General features: G+C 40.9%; 1 protein-coding gene across 2 annotated transcripts in view; it reads right to left on the reverse strand.

The window, feature by feature from the left end:
• Positions 1 to 4,888: 4,888 nt before the first annotated feature.
• KLHL32 (kelch like family member 32) overlaps positions 4,889 to 18,323 on the reverse strand; it is an 86,808-nt gene continuing 73,373 nt past the window's right edge. For both annotated transcript variants that reach the window (XM_044427498.1, XM_044427490.1), the window contains exons 8-11: positions 12,710 to 12,768; positions 10,999 to 11,191; positions 10,129 to 10,223; positions 4,889 to 5,530 (exon numbers count right to left, since the gene is read on the reverse strand). In XM_044427498.1, coding sequence (XP_044283433.1) covers positions 5,369 to 5,530; positions 10,129 to 10,223; positions 10,999 to 11,191; positions 12,710 to 12,768 — 509 coding nt within the window. In that variant the 3' untranslated portion in view covers positions 4,889 to 5,368. The remainder of the gene's footprint in view (positions 5,531 to 10,128; positions 10,224 to 10,998; positions 11,192 to 12,709; positions 12,769 to 18,323) is intronic.

An 18,323-nucleotide genomic window follows, 5' to 3' on the forward strand; every position in this document is an offset into this window, starting at 1 on the left:
TTGGGCAAGGCTATCGGTGCCCTTTATCCAACAGCATTTGCTCTCTTCATGTTTCTGTGTCACATTTTGGTAATTCTCACAATATTTCAAAGTTTTAGTATTACTATATTTGTTATGGTGGCCCGTGATCTTTGATGTTACAACAGTAACATCAGTAACATCAACTGATCAACAGTAACATCAACAGTAACAATGATGGTAGGTATTTTTTAGCAATAAAGTGTTTTTAATTAAGGCATGTGTATTTTTTTTAGACATAATGCTATTGCATGCTTAATATGGTATACTGTAGTGTAATACACTTAATTTCTGTGTAGTGTAGACATGATTTTGATATGTGCTGGAAAACCAAAAAATCTTGTGATTTGTTTTATTGCAGTATTTGCTTTATTGCAGGGCTCTGAAATGAAACCCACAATATCTCTGAGGTGTGCCTGAATATGATGGCCCTTTCATTTTCTTCTCACGATTTTGCATGGTTTTTTTCTTTGCAACGTTTCACTGTGTTACTGGCCCAGCCTCCTCTTGCAAACCCAACGAATGTGGTCACCTCTGATACTTTTCACTTCTGCATAGGGAAAGAAATGTCCAGGGCATGCACAAATGGCCGACAATTTCTTAAGAACTGTCTAATAAGAGAGCACAGGGAAGGGAGGGAAACTGAAAATTCATACTTGCCCACATTCACAGTGATACAGAGTCCATTTTGTGAAATTTCAGGAATGGAGGAATGGATAAACTTGTGTGTTTTTAAGGTACATGTGAGGTTCGTGGTGAGGCATTTTCTTGATTATAAAGCTTCTAAGACCCGGCGGATAGGAAATATGCCCTTACATTAGCATTCTGTGTGTGTGTTGGGGTTGGGTAGTATTTGGCATAGTTTTTCTTCCTGGCAAGTTATCATAGTTACAGCTTACCCATTTAAATGGAACAATTCATCAAGAACACAGATTTTGCATGTTATACCCAGACACTTCATTTAGTTTAGTTTAACTAGATCTCTTTGAATGCCTTAAGAAACAACAGATATCCCAGAGATAGTAACTAAGACAGGCATTTAAATAATTAGGAAGCAAAATCACTCTTTTTAACAGTCCTGGGCATTCAATGTGCTCATCAGATTTTCTACTGAAGGTTTTTTTATGGCATTTGAATGATTTTGATAATGGAGTTTTATTTCTTTCATGTCATGTAAAGGAACTGTAGGAATCAATGGGCAAATTGTGATTGCAAATTCCAGTAGAAATTGATTGCAGCATTGACTCCACTGACTTTCTATGTTGTTTTGCTGTTATTTTAGTTTGGGAGAAAAATAGGGCTGTTCCACTTGACAAAAAGGGCAAATTAATTTCTCGCAATTGCAGGTGTATCTACCTAACCACTTGAAATTCAAAGTGGAAAGAATCAAACATTGTAAAACATCTCCCACAGTAAGTTAGTATATCCCTACATGTGAAGCACAATATCCTTTGTCTGAGATTGCAAGGCTGGAAGTTACTCTTGCAAAGCAGTTTCAAGCAGGGCTATGAGGTATTGTGATGAATGGCATGCAAGTCTTTAACCTCTCAAGGGAAGTTGGACAAAGCACATGGCTGGTTAAATTCTTTTGACTGGGCCTTTCCAATCTCCCGAGAGTGCAGCTATGTCATTGGTGCGAGGTTTGCCGATTTATACCACACATTGTCTGTTCTTACCAGATTTTGATACTTTTTAAAGTCATCCGTGCTGTTTCTAGCAGTCATGGTATTTCTGACATAGTGTTTAGAAACAGTTTTAGTTGCTAAAAGATTTTAGGAAGCATTGTTATCTGATAAATACTTTCTTAGAGAAGTGGAGCATATCCATATTGAACTCAAGAATTCATATCCATATTGAACTCAGATTCAAGAGACCTATTACCTATGAAATGTATAGATTTACATAAATCACACTTCGTACCAGCATATGATGTGGCAGCCACATCAAATTGTATCCATCCAAAAGTTATTTATCAGGGTGGTCTGCTTGGCTTTTACCACAAGGTTTCTCAAATGTTACAATTTGGCCAGGCGAGTTAGAATTTCTTTCCTCTCCACTCTGTCAAAGTGTGGCAGCAACTGCATTACAGATGTAGAGTTGTATAGCATAATTCATGACTGGTTCACTCTGAAGAGAAGCAGGCAGCTTTCATATGCCTTGTTTGATACAGGGACTCAAGGCAGTTTAAAAGGATAAATTGTTACATAATTCAAATAGAGAAAATTGTCACAATAGTTAATCACCTGATTTTGTTGTAAAGTGTGCATAGGTGTTTACATATGTGCATGTAAATACTCTCTCACACATGCACATGAACATCCTTTCAAATACCCCTGTACTATGGAATGGAGTGAAAGATTTTACTTAATCTGTGTTACATATTACTGTCTTGAAGTTCATAGTTTTATTTTTGGACAAGACAAAACTGCTCCCTGGTAATTGTAAATGATGTTAACAGCTTCAATTTTGATTTTCAAAGTATGAAGAAAATTGCACATTTTAATAAAACAGCTTGGAGTTGGTCATAAGAGTTGTGTGCAAACACTAATATATTAAGTGGTAGTTCATGCGAATTGCTTGTTTCATCAAAAATGTATAATGCAGACAGAACTACAGAAATCTGACCTGTTTTTCTCCCTTCTCAAATATTTATGCTCTCTCATAGACTTCCATCCTCCCAATGATCAAGAGGAGAATTCACCAATTTAATTTCTAAAAAACAAAACATGTAACTGGGGTTCTTTGAATGGCCATCTGTACATTCTCACGTTGACTTTGTTCCTGTGCAGAGACTTGTATGGGAAATTTCTCTAACTGAAGAATTTAGGCAATTCTCTCGCAATCCCACTTTTCAGCTATTCATTTTCTGAGTTCAGCCTATTCATTTTCTGAAGACTGCTTTTGGTGGCCTCGAAACTGAGAGACAATTTTAGTACCAAGACCCATACTACCATCAGCAGTGAGACCATAAGCAACTACTGTCCCATTTAATCCAGTATCAGCACTGAAGTAGGGATGGTGGGCAGGTTGTGTGAATGCCCAGATGACTGTTCAAACCAACACATTTACAGGTCCATGGCCCCTGAGTGGGACAAGCAGTTGGCTTACTGGAGATGTTTGTAGTGTCATCATTAGAGCATCAGTGGCACAGTGCTAAGCCAAAGGAACAAACCAGTTGGATTCAAACACCCAACCTGTAGTGATGTAAAAACTGAATCAACTATGTCAGTGCTCAGCATAACAACTGGCAAATGAACTTCATGACTGGATGCTACCAGTGCAGTAACTTCCAATGGAATGAGCACTCTTGCAATTGAGCTCCATTCCAGCAAGTTCATAGGATAATGACATGTACCACCCAGGTGGTATCATAGGTTATTTGACATCTACACATATCTTTTATGTTGTAGTCATGATTGTTCCTTGACCAAGCTGGGGAGGGTGCTATGACAGATGGTCCACATGCAAAAAGTCCCAGATTAATTCCCTAGCATCTCCCCTCAAAATAACCAGATAGCAAACAACTCCACTCTTCCTGAGACCCTGGAGAACTGCTGCTGGTGGCTGTCCATGAACAACTGTTCACCTGGTGTAAATCAACTTTCTATCTAAAATGGAGGTAAAAGAGGTAATCTGTTGCTGAACAAGTTTTTCCTTTGGGAGAGTTTGGAGGGGGTTCTTTCATTTAGCACCCCTCACAACATGTATTTTCTTGGTCTGTCTTGTCAGACAAATGTGAGAAACTAATGCATGCTGCAGTGCTTTTGTTTATATTTTTTGGCATTTGTATTGTGTTTCCAACTGTATGATAAAAGCATATTTTATCACGGAGTACCAATTCCTGCAATGGTGGATTTCTCTTTCCTTTTTCTAAGCAGAGAACAAGGATCCCATCGCTCCTCTGTAGCTTGAATTCTTTGCTTGCGCTTTCAGTAGCTCTGCTTGACTAGTCTGTTGTAATAAACAACTGTGAGACTCCAGGCAATAGGAACCCACCCACCCTAATGTGCATAGTGGATGAAAATATTGTCTTAAGTATTTTTTCCACTTAAGAGAAATTAAGGAGTGCTTCATAAATGTCTAGTTGTAAGCATTCAAGAGAAGAGCAGAAGCTGGTAGAAATCATTTCAAAGTTGTCTAAAGCCAGATGTTCAACATACTATTTTAAAATTACTCTTCAGGGAAAACTTGGAATAGGCAACATCAGCTTTACTACTTCAAAACAACAGTCTTCCCCTAAAGAAGCTTGCCAGTCTTGTTTTTAAAAATAACATTTTAATCTTTAAATTTTAGAGTGGTGTTTAGACATGAATTTATTTTCTCTTTACAGCTTTTGCCAAATGAAGATATTGGAAGTAAGCAATCCACTTACCCCAAAGTGTCTGCTAAGTATCATTGTTTCAAAAAGCCACTTTTGATCAGTATAAAGTCGTAAGAACTCAAGATAATCAACACGCTTCACTATGTCTAAGCAGCAATTCCTGTTCTAATTCTATTGGGAACAATCTTGAACACTACAGCAAGGCTTTACAATGACCTCTGACTTGCCCATCTCACTCCTCCCTGCTGCATGACATTTTCCCTTAGATGAGTGTGCCACATTTCCGCCTTTTCTGCAGCTGAAGGTATTACAGCTACATGACTTTTTGTCCAGCTTTTAGCCTCCTACTGTCCATGAGGCAAGGATGAGTAACAGCCAGTAGTTCAGAGGTTAAGAGCACCTTTGCAGATGAGAAATGTTGAAAATACACAGCAGTTGGAGTTTCAAGGTTTTCCTAATACCCAAGGACAAGCACCTAAAATAAGCCCTTTGCAAGGCTTAAGCAGTCCAAGCTCACTGCTGTTTCAACCCACATTTTGAGGACAACTGTTTTACATCAAAGGTAGAATCCCTTTATTTTCTTTATGCATGTCCAACTAAAGGTTTTGTTTGTTCCCTCCACCACGTATAATGCTAAAAGCAACAACCTGTGGAAATAAAACTTGGTTCAGGATATTCAGCAAAGGTTTTCAATTGCATATATAGGATTATATTGTCCTTATTGACGTATCACTTCTTTGCAATGCACTTCTGGAAATCGATAGATAAAGCAGATCCTTGTGAACAAAAGGTCAGACAAACTGCATAAAATGTTCCTAGAATACTTATATGGAAAAACAGGTGAAGATGCTCCATCATCCCACTTGAAAGTAGGGAACTGGGTTAGAGTAATTCTGCCCCCATTTGTTTATGCTTTTCCACTTTTTGGCTTCTGCACAGCACAAAGAAGATTTTCAATGACGATTCATTTTGGTTGATTCACATGTGAAGTCTGAATGAATAATGAAGCTGGTCACTCCTGCCCCTTCCTCACACAGCGCCTATCTTGTGGTGAGGCACTTGCAAAGGCTGCAAGTTTGGGCACGTGGAGTAGGGGGCTGGCAGAAAGCATGCTGCTATTCCATTAGAAGCAAAAGGCAAAGTAGGCCCATAGAAAACCTCTTCTTTTCCTTCCCTGCTAGCATCCAGTACCTGTTGAGGAAAAGAAAAAGAAAAAAAAAAAGGTGTGACCATGACATTTTTATCAGTAGCAAATTTTAGTGGCACTTACAGGTAATACCAAGTGTAAAGTAGTTTTCAGTATTGTGGATCAAATGATTACCTATTCTGTGGTCTCATGCTAACCCCGTACCATTAAACTAGTAATGAAGGTGGTCAAAGCCATTGCTATTCATCCACAGTTGATAAGAGTGGATTCTCCCTGCTCCCAAAATCTGCTCTGGTGGGTTCGGGTCCCTTAGAAGCAGTTTTTTGGAAATGTGGTGGGGGAAGAGGAGGGGGCTGGCAGCATTTCAGAGCTGTGCAATATGCAACAGTACATAAATTAGCTCAAAATGGCTGAAATACAGCTATGTTTTTGGACCTGGCTGAGAAAGGTAGCAGAATGGACCACTTCGGACTACAAGGGTAAGGTGGGAATGGCATGTTTGAATGTTCCCTTAAAAAACACCTTGCCCTCCACCCAACCCACTCGGAACAAACACAGTGGGAAACAGACTAGACTACAACCTTCTCAATAAGCGTGTCTTCTAAAATTGCAGGGAAACAATTTGAGGTTATTTAAAACTAGAGCACAATCAAAGCAATTATCTTCCTACTTGTACAATGCTGTGCTCTGTGCCCACCTATTTGACTAACCCTCTTTTGGAGCTTCTGTATCCTTAAAGGTTAGATAATAGTATGCTAAATAATTCACAATAAATAGATGCTAAACAGTCCTCCCTAAAGGATAAGCAGTGCTACAACCAAACCTGAGAGGAAAGAGGGTTGTGGGTATTGCCTAAGGACCAACCTCCTGCCAGAGCAGGAAACTATGTGGGTGGGGTGGGGGTTAATAGCCTGCTTTAGGTGGGTGGGGGGTATCCGTGCCCACTTAAAAACAAGCACCACATGTAATGCCTATGTAAATAATGTTTGTGTTCAAGAAAAATATCTGCTTGTGTACCTAATACATTGGTTTCAACCCTATCCTGGCAAGGAGTGGGCAGAATGCTTAAGGTTTTACAACCTAGAAATACTCCATATAACTAGTCTTAGAAAACTAATTTACTTAAACAAGCTGGTTTATCCCAGTGAGGAGTAATGTAGGTGGTATGATCAACAAAAGAACAAAAAAGTTTAACAATTTTTTAAAGAAAGGATGCTTGGACTATTGAAATTCTTCTCAAAACAGTGCTTATAGTTTAACAATATACTAAAGTGTATATGGTACTGAAATAACAAATTGGATCTTAAGATCCTGTAAACAAATCCTGGCATTCACTGATGGAAAGGGGAAAGAAATTTTTGTGTGTTCTATCCCTACATCACTTCATTGTAGCCTCTGAAAATTTTCATTAGCGGAATTCCTGGAAGAGCATGGAGGTGGTGCATTGCTGAAGGAAAAAAAGTCAAGCCAGGTTTGCCATTTAGAAATATTCAAACAGTAAGACAGGTTACTTACCTGTAACTGTAGTTCTTCCCATGGTCATCTGTGCATTCACACATGTGAATTCTGTGCCTGCATGGAGTCTCGATTCAGGAAACTTCCATAGCTGAGAAATTTTTGGCAAGAACACCTTCCACTGTTCTGCTGACAGCAGGTCCCTACCTATTCCTCTCAGTACCTCTGAGACCAACACTGCAGTCTCATAAGGGAGAGATAAAAGGTCAGTACTGATGCTGTTACTGGTAGCCACTATGCTTCTAATTTAAATCTCAATACTGAAGTGGGGATGGTGGGTTAGGTTGTGTGAATGCACAGATGATCACTCAAAGAACTCTAGTTACAGGTAAGTCACCTGTCCTCCTTTGTGGTCTTGGTGCATCACACATTTGGATAATTAACAAACTGCCTGACTGAAAGAGCAATCAGTCCTGGTTCTGACATCAAAATAGTAGTATTTGATAAAACTACATAGCTTGGACCATGTAGGCACCCAGCATAAGTCCATCGGGAAAACTCATCAAATGAAAGCAGCTGACATGACCACTATCAATTCCTGAAATGTGATGTGATAACTGAATATTCTGTACAATCCAAGATGACGATAGTGTCTGCAAGGACACTGGGAGTCCCTTGTTTTACCCCCATAGCAGAGGAAGAGGCAAGATATCTTTCCGACTTTACAGAAAACAAGTTCCCTGCATAAATTGAGGCTGGGTGTTGGTTCCAATCTTGAGTGAGGAGGCCTGTTACATGAGGAAGAGAAATCAATTCTCCTTTTGAGTGGTATAGGAGTGTCACAAACCAGGCTTGGCATGCCTGCTGGGGTGATCAGGTTGCAGTCCATGGAATCCTCCTGTACTTTAATCAGGCCCTCCAAAATTACGAGGAACAGAGGAAAGATGTAGAAGAAAAAGGCATCCCCTGGTCAGTCATTGCCAATTCCTGGCTGAGAGCAGCACAGTTGGCAGACCATATACTTTGGAGTGGTAAAAAGGTCCTGATGAAGTGTGCCCCATCATTAAAAGAGCTGGGAGTTAATACAGTGATCCAGTTGGCAGGACAATTGACCTGTCTGAATGTATCTGCTAGGATATTGTTGGCAAAGGTTATATGTTTGGCTGAAAGTTATTTAATGCCAAATGACCCAATTCCAAATAATGCAATTAGGCAAAGGAGCCCTGGTGTGTGCATGCCTCCAAACCTGAAGGACTAGACCACCACTATATTGTCTGTGATGATCTGGGACGTGGTAGTCTGTTATCCTGAGTTCAAAGCTCATACAGATATTTTAAGGCAATACCTGAAAAGAGAGGAGGAACTTAAAACTTAGTAAGATAACTCCATTGATGAACGGATAGGACCCAAGAGTCTGTTGTAAATGGTGTCCTGGCAACAGAAGATCCAAAACAAGGTTGGAAGGTGGAGGAATGGAAAAATCGATATTGCTGTTTGGAAGCCCAGTCTCCTCTTTCGAGACTAGTATGGTACCTGGAGGAAAAATACTGTCTCCTAGGAGCTGGTGGTAGCAATGGGCAAAAAAAAGCACAATCATCTTGATTGCATCTGCAAGGAGATGGGGCATTGGTACCAAAATCAGTATCAAGAGGAAGGCATGATGGACTGCGTGAGAACCATCTTCCTGGCCATTGTCTTTGACTTGTGTGTGGAATCCCTGGCTTCACTGGTCTTAAAAGAGGCCCTCTCTGTTGAAGGTATATTTTCAATTTTCAACCTTGCCTCCTGATTTATGCCAATCCAAACCAATCCATGTCATAGTAACACTGCAGCACCTGTCATGGCCTTGGCACCACAGTATGCGTGATGTCATGAGGTACTGAACTGTTTCTAGGAGAGACCTTTGATTGGAAATGCCTTGCCAGGTTCTGCTTATCAGGAATGTGATCAAATAAAAATCCAGTCTTCTCCCACAAAATATCTGCTGTCGATGAATAGAGGTATCTTCCCATGGCATCCAGGCACCTTTTCTCTTGGCCACATGTACAAGACCTGTCCTGAGTGGATCATACATACAGTGGCTGGGTGAACCAGAAAGCCACACCTTTTTCTTTCATCTTGTACACATGCTCCAACCTCTCTGAAGTCAGGGTCATAGAGGTGAGAGTTTTCCAAGATTGCTGTACTGCCAAGAACAGGATAGCCAAGAGGAGGAAGTCAAAGGCTGGGTTCTATACCCATGCAGCTGATTGCTGAGCGTTAAGTTTGAGGGACTAAATTATCCATAACATATAATGAATGAAGTGACCCATTTCCACTGAGAGGGAGACTGCATCTTTCATTCCTACTGTGTCATCCAGTAAGCGCACTGATGGAGGCACCGAAGAGCAAGTGGCTGAGACCAATTTCTAGTTGTCCTTGGTGCATCACAGCGAACCAAATGCAGATGTTCTTGCTCTTTGCAACAGCAGTGGAAGAGCTGTGCACAGATGGGGAAGGCTGGTTGCTCACACAGAAAGCCCTGCTTTCAGAGACTAAGCAGGTACGAAGCCCTTCTTTTTCTTCGTTTTAGCTTTGCCTAACAAAGTAGACTAGTTTGCTATTGATAATTTGAAGTTTTCTTTGCCTGTAGGATGGCCAAAGATTGAGAAGGTGGCAGCTCAGCCCACCTTGGTTGTGACCCTTGTTGAAGAAGGCTGGGCTTGGAACGCTGTTCCTTCTGGTCTGCTTAGTAAAGGCCTGGCGTGAGGCCAAGAGTCTACAAGACGGTCCTCTACCAAGCTCAGTAAGCAAAGGAAGTGACTGTCCATAGGTAGAAGTTTGCTGCTGCAGTGAAAAGGTGCCTTTCATAAAGGTCCTGTTGAAGCCATGCACCTCAAAGGCAAAAGGGGGATCAAAGATCACTCAATTTTAAAAGAGCTACAAAAACGTTAGACCAATAAGAGACAATTAAGGAGGGACAGAATTTATCAGCTCAGAACACTGGATGAGAAAGGGAAATGTTCCCAAGAAGGCAATCCCAGTGGTGGTTGAAGAGGAACTGAGAGGTATACGTGGGAACCTGCTCTCAGCAGATGGTGGGAAAAGTCCTTGCCAAACATTTTTCAGCTATGGCAGTTTCCCATGCAGGCATTGAGCCCATGTGTGTGATGCACAGAGGTCATGAAGAAGAACCCAAAATGCTCACCTGGATACATGCTGATGGTTCATTTGTCCAAATTGAGTAGCCACCAACTAAATATATTCTGCCATTGTGAACAGCAACTCCCGATTCATTTTGGCCTAAAGTGGAAAAAATCCCCAAGAAAGTATGAAATGTGTTAATCTTCTTTTTCCAACTTAAAGTCAGAACTTCTTCACTGTGACATTATGGAAAACGTAAACAGATTATTAATTTAAGTGGATGATTTAATCCACCAAGTATGCACTATGGCCTTCAGTCTCTTGTTTTTATTTCACAAAGGGTTACTAGGCCTCTTGCACAGAGCGGCAAAACTGGGGTCTGGACTGGGCCCTCAGTGTTTTCCCGATAGCCAGTCCCTTTCCCTCCAAGTGCAGGTCACCTGGTAGTGTCCTGGCTTTTGTACAGTGTCACCCCATTCTAAAAGGCTGAAATGTGTCAGTTTAAGGTTGAAATGGGAGTAAGTCTCTAGCTTGCTGTATGCTGGCATTTTTGAATCCCACCTGGAATGTGTCCCCCTCAAGAGCTTCCCTGAAACAGAAGTCAACCTTGGAGTTGAAGCGTATGAATCAGCACCCCTGCCGTAATAGTTTTCCATATATAGCTTTGTGGGTCAGAAATTGTTTATGCTTGTACTCCTTCAGTTTAATTATATGGAAATGGAATAGCTTTTCCTTGCATTCCAGGATGGCTGGCATTGGCCCCCTTTTGGGTAGTTGCTTCAGAAGCAGTGTCAGCAATTTCACGAAACAATGTGTTTTAAATTCATTGCAGATCAACAAATAAGCTTTTCTTCTACTTCTTGTTTGCCTTCTTTTTAAATATCCTTGTTTCAGGAACCGAACCTTGCAAAATAAAATAAAATAAAATACTCGCCTGTCAACATACTGAAGTTGCAACGTGTCCACTGGTCTGTGTCTATATTGTAGGAGTCTATGTGGCGCACAAGAATTCTGTCATTGTTATAATCCAGATCATTCCCACCTAAAACATACAGCTTTCTTTGCACAGCAGCCATGGAATGGTAGACTCTCCTCTGCAACATGGGGCTGCGACTGAGCCATTTATTCTGCAAATATCAACAAAAGTAATTGGTCTAATGTTCACATATACAGAAAAATGTACATCGAAGCTGGTGCTCAAAGCAGCTTAAAACACGTATCATCCATATATCCATAAACTGTATCAAAAGATTACCTAAAAAAAGTTATCTGTATCTGCCTTTGCAGTATCCATCACTGACCGAACTAATGAAATGCTATCCAAAGGCTGACCTAAGCAAAAGCACATTTGCCCAGGCTCCTCTCATTATTTCTAAATGTGTTCCACCACTTAGGCGAATAAAAGTGGTATTTTAATCAGTCCTTGGTTGAAACCTATTTTTATATTATTTGAGGAATGGAAAGGGGTGAGCTTGAAATGATGGGAGCTGGAAAACCATTGTTCCATGTAGCCCCCATAATGTATAGCTATCCATTATACTATGTAGTATTCAACTAGGAGGAATTAATATTTGCATTAACAGTCCAGTCCCTTGACACAGAACTATAGACACCATCTGCTTTGCAAAGCCTGCCTGCATCCCCTGATTATATCTTTGCTTCCTTCACAGCAGTGACTGCCAGGTAAGCCGCCAAGCGATGCAAAGGCAAAAAAACAGAGGGGCCTGGTGGGGTCATTCCTAATAAGCCAGTGTGTGAATACTAATCAGCAGTGGAGAAGCAGAGGTCACCCTAGCCTGCCTGTTGGCAGGTAGCTATGTGCTCAGTGGCAGATGGTAGGTATTATCAGTGCTCCACAAAGGCCTAGCGCAGAAGCAGGCACTAGCACCAAATGATAGAGTTATTGAGATTCTGTGCAAGACACAAGCAGATGTGAGGTTCTGCCAGTGCCCACCGTCTACAATATGCCAGCAGAATTTTTAAAAAGAGCATGTGTGTAAAAACATGAAGCAGATCTCATTGGAAGAATGCTAACACATACTCTCAGCCTTTTTAACTGTTTGTGGGTTGGGCTTTGGCCTAGCAGTAACCAGAAAGCATGCTTCATGCTGAGACACTGCAGGATACTGTCTCTGACTATGTGAACTATTTCATAAATGTGAAATGGGGTCTTTAGCAAATGTAAAGCTCAAAGTCATGAGTTATTTTATTCGGAGTAAGGCCCATACTTTTGACCAATAGTTGTATGCAAAATTAATATCCTGCTTCATCCTTCAAGCTGCCATGGGGCTTGAACTGTGTTCTCCATGGGGCTGTGTACCTGAGGGTTATCATTGAGTCAGTAAGCCCTGGGAGGGCTACCCTTGAGGACTGCTAGATGATGACAGCAGCAACAGAAAGACGCCTTCCGTTTTTGGGGAGGAGCTTGCCAGCAGAGGGAAAGGAAAAACATTTATCTCTAGGCTGGGGTGTTCCATCCCTTTATGCAGAACTGCAAAGGCACAGGGAAAGACCGTATGCCAATTTATTCATACAAAATACTGTTGTGAGTGGGATAGTTGGAAATAATGTGATCGTGCCTTTACTCATAGGAGTTTTACTTTTTTTTCTTTGTGTAACTGAATACCTGTAGTATAAAAACTTACCTGGGTAGGATCATACACCATTAGCCTGTTCTGATACTGTGCTGTATTTGTTACTCCTCCTGTAACAGACATTTATAGTGTTACATGAACAATAAACACAGTTGGAAGTGCACCAAGGAAAATTAGTAAATGTGCTGCAACTGTTGCCACTTTGTATGTAGTATGGAATACTACTGAATGTTAACTTTCCGGCTTACATATTTCTCTGGCAAGAACGGAATCATATACCCATGCCAAATGACAAAAAGATGCAGAGAAAGGATGAAGGAAGAATTTGATCCACTAGCCATCCACCGGTGGCATGGAAGCCATTTCTTCTCCCTTCCCTGTACAGATACAAACTGGATCACATGCAGGGAGGAGGAAGGCAGAAGATTTCTCACTGTGCAAACTGCGCTCACACACTCTGAGATTTAACCCAATAATTTTAAATGAACATCTTTTAAAAAATCAGTAGAAACCTTTCTACTTCTCTTTCCCAGCTAAGGAGGGCCTCTTGCAAAATCCCTGCTCTATAAGCCCCCTTTCAGAATAAATCTACAGATCCCCATAATGCTTTTACAAGAGACATGCCTGTCGGACTTTGTCCAATAAAAGATTAATACAAAAGGTTAATTAGGACACTTACCTTCTGCAGGTCTACTTTTGCACTTACACATAGCCTCTCCCTGTAAAATTGTTATTCTCTTTACATCGTGCCCCTCTTTAAGAAAAAAAACACTGGGCAAAATGAGATGCTGTGAATTTGCATACAGATTCGACTATATAAAGTAGGAATGGAATTAAGAATGGTCCCTATAAGTTTTAATCTGTATCCCCACCTCACCCCCATTAGATCAAATACCCTTGCCTCTAGCAGAATTCTTGGCTTTGAAAGTCATCAAGCTGATTTGTCTGCTCTGAGGTTCGGCTGCCACATGCTGCTACACTGCCCCCTGCAATCACCACATTTGCAGAGAGAGCGCAATTCCATGCCTTCCCTGCCAACAAGTATATTTTAAAGATTGGCAGTTCTGATCTCTCATTCTCCTCCTCTGTGTTCCTCCCACCCCAATCCTCCACGTTCTCCCCAGGGGGATAATATGCATCTTAACAGCTTTCTATAGATTCCTCCGCTATTAACCATGCCATTTCCTATCAGCATCGATTTTCAAAACCAAGTTTATCCTAACTTTGAAGTGCTATAGTGAAAGTTTCATTTTTTAACATCCTACCAAAATTCGCATTTAACAAGCCCATAATTGCCCCCTTGAGCGACCACTTTAAGACTACTCTAGGCAATGGAGGAATAGAAATAAAATTTCTCCAAAAATAATAATAATAATAATAGTGGAGAAATACAAGTTTAAATGGTACCAGAAAAAGCGATGTTTTCCATCGTAAAATGGGACAATCAAAAAGGCAATTCCTTTAACTTTTCTGTGCCGAGTTCCAAAAAGAAGAAAGAGAATAATAATGTCAGGAGAAGCAATGACATCAGGATGCATTTAAAAATAAAGGCTATAATGGACTTTTCAAAGTCAAGGAAGCTGTAAATAGTTCATAGCCTTTCAAATATAGCAGGAGAAAAATCATCAGTAAATGATGGTAAATTTTTTGGTTTCTGATTACTGGATTATCATATCCATCCCAATGGCAAACATATTTGGGGGTGTGGTTACAGGGGGGAAATATTTTTTCCTATTTTGTAAGCCTTATGTCAATTTTAGGAAGTGGTCTATTGTTTCTATTTTGTGGAAGTCAGTCAGCAACAGTCACAAGCAGTTGCCTAACCTTGTGTATCATATATTGCAATCCTATGATTTTCAAAAGCATGCATATTAACGCTAAAGGCTGAATTTGAATTAAGGTGGGGGTTCAGTACAAAACCTTCATCAGAACCTCATGGTTTCTGATCCATGGGTATCCAGTTACTGAATCTCAGCCTAACCCACCTCACAGGGTTGGTGTGAGGAAAAAATGGAGAGGTGGAATAAGATTATGTAAACTGCCTTGGGTCCCTTGCAGGAAAAAGTGTGATATGAATATGATAAATATTTACTATCCAGCAGGGTACCAAACCGGTCCTCCAAGCCCTAGATCAAAGAGCTAAAATGGATTTGACATGAGGTGTGATACTTGCTCTAGCACCACACAGCAGGATACAGAGTTTCTCTGTAATTTATGCAGGGGACGGCCAAGTACTTCCAGCAAAGGAGGATGAGAACATAACGAAAAGCTAGATCATACCAAAGTTCTATCTAGTCCAGTATTCTGTTTTTAGTAATGGTCAACAGGGTATTCACAGGAATATTTAAGCTGTCTGCCTTGCAACATCAGACATAAACTGCCTGTAATCATAGGCAATCCCTTCTTCAAATAAAGATCAACTCAGCAGAGCCTTTGCTTTACAATTTCACAAAACAATTTACACAGCTTTCAAAATCCCCATGGTTCCAACTGGAAGGCAAATATGAATTTAGGAGGGGCCAGGGTGCTTGCTTGAGAAATGCTATGTGGATCCTATATCATAGCCAAGAACCTAGTTTTCCTTCAAGTACAAGCTGGCAAATGACATAAAAATGCAAGACCAGCAATAGTCCATCTAGTCCAGCACTCTGAGCACATGGTGGCAAGCCAGCTGCCCACAGGGTCCCTCAGGCTGGATGGCTGCAAGACCTCTGCTGCCCAAGCTCGTCAGCAACTGGCGCAGGCAGGCAGGTCACCTCGGCTAAAGGAGATGGCACATAGCCAGCAAGACTAGTAGCCACTGATAGCATCATCCCTCATAAAAGTGTCCACTCCCCCTTTAAAGCCACCCAGATTGGAGGCCATCACAACTTCCCATGGCAATGAATTCCAAGGGTTAATTATAGCAGGACTCCTGCATCCATGTGAATTGGTTCTAAGCCTCCCAGATGATGCCTGAAACTGCAGATAACAGCAAACACTGTATTATATATAAATTCCCCTTTTCACAATTTCTTTTATTCTTACCTCAGCATACATTGTTTTCTTTCCCTATTAAATAAAGAATTTTCACTTACAGGAAGCACTTTATGACTTCTTTCCATCCCTTTACAACTTCTCTTTCAGGCCGAGGTCAACTGCGGTTAACTGAAAACGCAGTGACTGAGCCGTTAGATATGGGGGGACTTTCTGCATATGCTGTGTGAAGAAGTGCTTCCTTTTATCTGTCCTAAACCTCCTTCATGGGATGACCCTGGGTTCAAGTGTTATGGGAGGGGGAGAAAAATGTCTCCTCCTCTACTTTCTCCACACTGAGCATCATTTTAAGCACCTCTATTATGCTTCTCCTTACTTGCCTTTTTAAAAAGCTGAACAGTCTTGAGTTGTTGTAGCTGCTTCTCACAGGGGAGATGCTCCATCCACCTGCCTTACCATTCCTGTTGCCCTTGTCTATTCTTTTTCCAACTCAATAATATCCTTTTTCAGGTAAGGCAACCTGAACTGAACACAATATTCCAAGTGCTGTTGTACCAAAGAACCTGGTGACATCTCTCCACTGGGAATGGCCATTAATTCCCACCCTCTGTCTTCTGTTCTTCAACCACTTAGTGTTCTCCCCTTTTGTACTCTATGGCTGCTTACTTTGCTCAGGAGACTTTGGTGAGGGACTTTTTCAAATGCCTTTTGGAAGCCCAAAAAAACCATGTATACTGGGTCACCCCAGTCTACAAGTTTATTAGCGCTTAAGTTAGTCAGACAAGACTTCCCCTTGCAGAAGCCATGCTGATTTTTTTTCCAGCAGGGCTTATCCTTCTACATACTTACTGCTTCTATCTTTACTGATGCTTTCAAGCAATTTACCCATAACAGATGTTCGGCTAACTGGCACTGAATCTCATGGATCCCATCCCCCTGGATACCTTATTAAAAATTGGTGTTACACTGGCCATTCTCAAGTCCTCTGCTGTGAAGACTAATGAAAAACATTCATTCAGCTTCTCTGCAATCTTCTTGTCCCCACTTAGTGCTCCTTTAATTCCATTATCATCCAATGGCCCAACTTCTTCCTTTTTTTTCTTAAATATTTCATCAATTATTTATTGTTAGCCTTGATGTTTTCATGAAGTGCTCCCCAAACTGCTTCTCTTATTGTTGCATCTACTTTGTGCAAGTCTGTAGTTCCTTCTGTTGTTGTTTTAAATCTGGGCAAGCCTTCCCTTTTTAGAAGGAAGCTTTCTTCTCCCTAATCACTTCTTTGACTCTAAACATTAACCATGCTGGTAATTTCCTGGATTTTGAGCTACCTGTTTTCACTTGTAGCTTGCATTCTATTTGTGCCTCTATTAGAGGGGGTGTTTTTGTTTTTGTTCTTTTAGTAATCTCTGAGTTATTTGAAGTTATTTAAACTTCTTGAGTTTCCTCTTCAATGTCTTATTTACAAGTTCCTATTTTTTTGTTGAGAAATTTCCTCTTTTGAAGTCAAATGAAACTGTGGTGTTTGATGCAAATTGTACCTCTTAATATTACCTCCTCCATGCTGCAGCTTGTTAACATCATGAATCGAATATTGTGCCTGAGTAGGTGGCAGCCTGGTGCCCTCGAGATTTTGGGCGGCAACTCCTAGGCACCCTGACCAGGGTTAAAGGGAGTGGCTGTAGTCCACAGTATCTAGAGGGCACTTTGTTTCCTAATCCTTAGGGATATGATGGAGGGGAGAAGTGACTGTGTGTTAATGATGTTCCCAATTGTGAAAACTTTAAAAAACAACAACTGTTATTCCTATGCAACTAAGCGTTTTCGTATTCTTAGGGTATTCTTTAGCAAAATACTAGCAAAGAAAGATAGAAAGAAAGAGTACATTGGAAAAAAAAAAGTGTTTAGAAGAGGTATGCTGCTCAGCGTCAATTGCTGGAAGGCTGTCACTTCCAGGCCCTGTTGCTTGTAGGTTTCCTGGAAGCATCTGGCTGGCCAGCCTGCTTCATGAGTGGCTGCACAGAGAATGCCAGCAGCAGGCCACGAAAGAACAGCCTTCACCTGCTGCAGCTCTCCAGCAAAGCATCATGATAGCATGTAAGCCCTGCATATCTTGACAAGAAGGCTTTACATGAATGAAACAAAGGAACGCTGCAGAAACATGTCACATGTGGAGCAAAAAGGCCTGGCCTCAGACTTCTATGGGAGAGTCAGTAACCAGAGTGTGGCTTGCTATCAGCACATCCTGACACAACCGAAGGTTGGACCAGGTGGCCTTGACTTCCAGTTCTACCGACTATAAATTCCCGTGCAATTATATTCCAGAAGATGTCTCTAGTTACTCAACATCATTTAAACAACAAAAAAAGCTTGTGCTGTGTGCATAGTGACAGTGCAGGGTGACTACTGATGCTGCAGGAGCTTCAGGAGACTTGGGAAATTTTTCAATTTAATTATCCCAGAATGAACTAGCCTGACATGTTTGGATTTAAGCCAATTTAGTCCTATCAATTTCTACAAAGTATTCTCTTTCTCTCATTCACACACACAGGACCCTTCATATACTTGTGTGCTATTTCAGCTTTTGTTTCCAGGTTAAAAGGCACAGTATAGGCTAAAGATGTCAATGCCTTCATAAAGTTTGCCAAAATGTAAAGTTAATAAGAGAAGAAAAAGTTTTCCTAGAAATTTG

Source organism: Varanus komodoensis, unplaced genomic scaffold, assembly GCF_004798865.1.
Source record: "Varanus komodoensis strain SLA01 unplaced genomic scaffold, ASM479886v1 scaffold1, whole genome shotgun sequence".
In the NCBI taxonomy this organism is placed as follows: Eukaryota; Metazoa; Chordata; class Lepidosauria; order Squamata; family Varanidae; genus Varanus; species Varanus komodoensis.